We start from the raw sequence: 2,500 nt of genomic DNA, 5'->3' as shown, positions 1-2,500 counted from the left end.
ACACACACACATAAAAACACACAGAGACACACAAACACACTCCCTTAATGCAGTTTTGAAGTAAGTTAGAAATAGCCTGAGAGCCGTTAGTGATGAATATTTTATCTGTGTCTCTCTCTTTCTCTCTCTCTCTCTCTCTCTCTCTCTCTCTCTCTCTCTCTCTCTCTCTCTCTCTCTCTCTCTCTCTCTCTCTCTCTCTCTCTCTCTCTCTCTCTCTGTGTCTCTCTCTGTGTGTGTGTCTCCCTCTCTCTCTCTCTCTCTCTCTCTCGCTCTACTTTTAAAGTTCCTACTCGTCTTCTTTCATTCTTTTTTAAACTTTGAATCTTCTGATATTTTCTGTCTCTCATCAGCTGCAGGAAACTAAACTCGTCAGGATAAATTGTTGCTTCTACAAGTTATGTATTTTATTTTGAATCATCTGGACAGAAAAACATAAATGTATTTCCTTCATTAAATAAAATTAAACCAACCAGATTTCTGTCTTTACAAAATGTTATTGTTGTGAAAAGTCAACATCTATCATGTTAATTAACCCTTAAGATAATGAACCTGCTTTCATCAGAAAACTATTTTATTACATGAGATGATTCATTTGAGATCTTCGGTGTAAACATTTTTAAAACGATTGCGGCCTTGAGATAATTCAGTTTTATCCTAAAAATACTTTTTAACCCTGAGAATTTGAGGTCAGAGTTTTTTCTGAAGATGTTTTTCTCCTGTTTTCTCCAGATGAAGATCTGCCGTCACAGAGACAAGAGTCAATAAAGTTAATCAAAATCTGGTGAGAAAAAAGAGCCACATATACAATGAACTTTCAAAAAGAAGAAATAAGGTTTATTTCATTATTAATCTTATATACAGACATTTACAGACTTCCTATATCTAGTAATTGATAGTTATGGTGATTTCCTGCCGACTAAGACACAGATATGTAAATTATTAGCGACTCTGTCCAGCTGTGGTTCTGAGCGAGTATACGTCGCACAGTCGAGATATAACACGAAGAAGAAGAAGAAGAAGCAGGTCGTCAGTTTGAAAAGAGACTTTTTAACAATCCTCTCTCCGTCATTCACTACAAACTAAAAACACAACACACACATCTCACACTCTAATCTCTGTTTCCTGGTTATTCAACGTTTCATGAGATGAGACACAGTGACGTCACTTCCTGCCTGAACAGAAACGATCAGCTGGCTCTGAACCAGCATCGAACCCCCGAGCGTCCGCAGGATCCAGATGTCGGACCAGACACATGCAGATGTTATGAAAATGCAGATGTTATGAAAACAGCAGCTGTTCGGTCCAGATGAGTGTGAATTATTAATTTGACCCATTTCGCTCTGTTACCACAGGTTCAGGTTAACAAGGTGCAGTCAATGTGTAAGGTGAGGTTATCTCCTCCTCTTCCTCCTCCTCCTCCTCCTCCTCCTCCTCCTCCTCCTCCTCCTCCTCCTCCTCCTCCTCCTCCTCCTCCTCCTCCTCACAGCCTCAGACTCAGGATCCCAGTCAGAGACGCTAACAGGAGAGAAGGTGATGAAACTGATCCAGAATTCCGTCTGTCTGTCGGGATCAGGTGTCTCTTTCGTGCTGCGTCTATTTCTCTTTCTCTGTCCGTCTTATCCAGAGGTTCCTTCCTCTCCTCATCCTCCTCCTCATCCTCCTCCTCCTCTTCCTCCTCCTCCTCCCCCTCTTTCACCTCCGCCTTCACCTCCTTGTCCTCCAACATTTCAACCTCCTCCTCTCCCAGTGTAGTTGAGTAGACGTGTGAAGGGGGGGTGTCTGGGGACGGGGTGTCCTCAGGGTCCGATATGGTGGTGAAGGTGGTGGTGGAGGTGGTGGTGAAGGTGGGGGTGGAGGTGGAGACAGGTAGGCCTTCTGTTGCAGGAGGAGGAACAACCATCTCCTCCTCTTCCTCCTTATTCCCCGGCTCCTCATGAGGAAGAGCAGGGTCAGAGGTCGCTGGAAGAGGAGCGAGCGTCATCCAGTCGGTTCCGTCCTCCACATCTTCATCCTCCTCCTCCTCCTCCTCCTCCTCCTCCTCCTTATTCCCCGGCTCCTCATGAGGAAGAGCAGGGTCAGAGGTCGCAGGAAGAGGAGCGAGCGTCATCCAGTCGGTTCCGTCCTCCACATCTTCATCCTCCTCCTCCTCCTCCTCGGCCACTAGAAGACACAGCAGGAGACGTTCAGGTCTTATAACAGAACTCAGAGCTGCAGCAGAACATCATCAGTGACATTAATTCAACATTAAACTTTGAGGAAGAAAAATCTGTTTTGGTTCACAGAGAAGATGATGTCATCGTCACATGTTTCAGTTCAAAACATAAAGACAGGAAACAGAGAGGAGACATTAAAGCTAAAGAGAAATTAACTTGCAATTACCTTTATTTTTTATTATTATACTACGTTTTTTACTCCCGTGTTTATTCTTATTTACAGTTTACTATAAAAATAGATGTAACATTTACCATTAATACTCAGTTTAATAAAACAAACGGCCAAA

At 43.4% G+C, this 2,500-nt stretch overlaps 1 protein-coding gene across 1 annotated transcript in view; it reads right to left on the bottom strand.

The window, feature by feature from the left end:
- Positions 1-1,480: 1,480 nt before the first annotated feature.
- Positions 1,481-2,500, bottom strand: part of LOC133004548 (peptidase inhibitor 16-like) — a 10,081-nt gene continuing 9,061 nt past the window's right edge. The window contains exons 6-7 of the mRNA XM_061074013.1: positions 2,103-2,160; positions 1,481-1,556 (exon numbers count right to left, since the gene is read on the bottom strand). Coding sequence (XP_060929996.1) covers positions 1,481-1,556; positions 2,103-2,160 — 134 coding nt within the window. The remainder of the gene's footprint in view (positions 1,557-2,102; positions 2,161-2,500) is intronic.

This window comes from Limanda limanda, chromosome 7, assembly GCF_963576545.1.
Source record: "Limanda limanda chromosome 7, fLimLim1.1, whole genome shotgun sequence".
NCBI classification, from domain to species: Eukaryota; Metazoa; Chordata; class Actinopteri; order Pleuronectiformes; family Pleuronectidae; genus Limanda; species Limanda limanda.
This window is presented reverse-complemented; position numbering and strand designations above follow the sequence as displayed.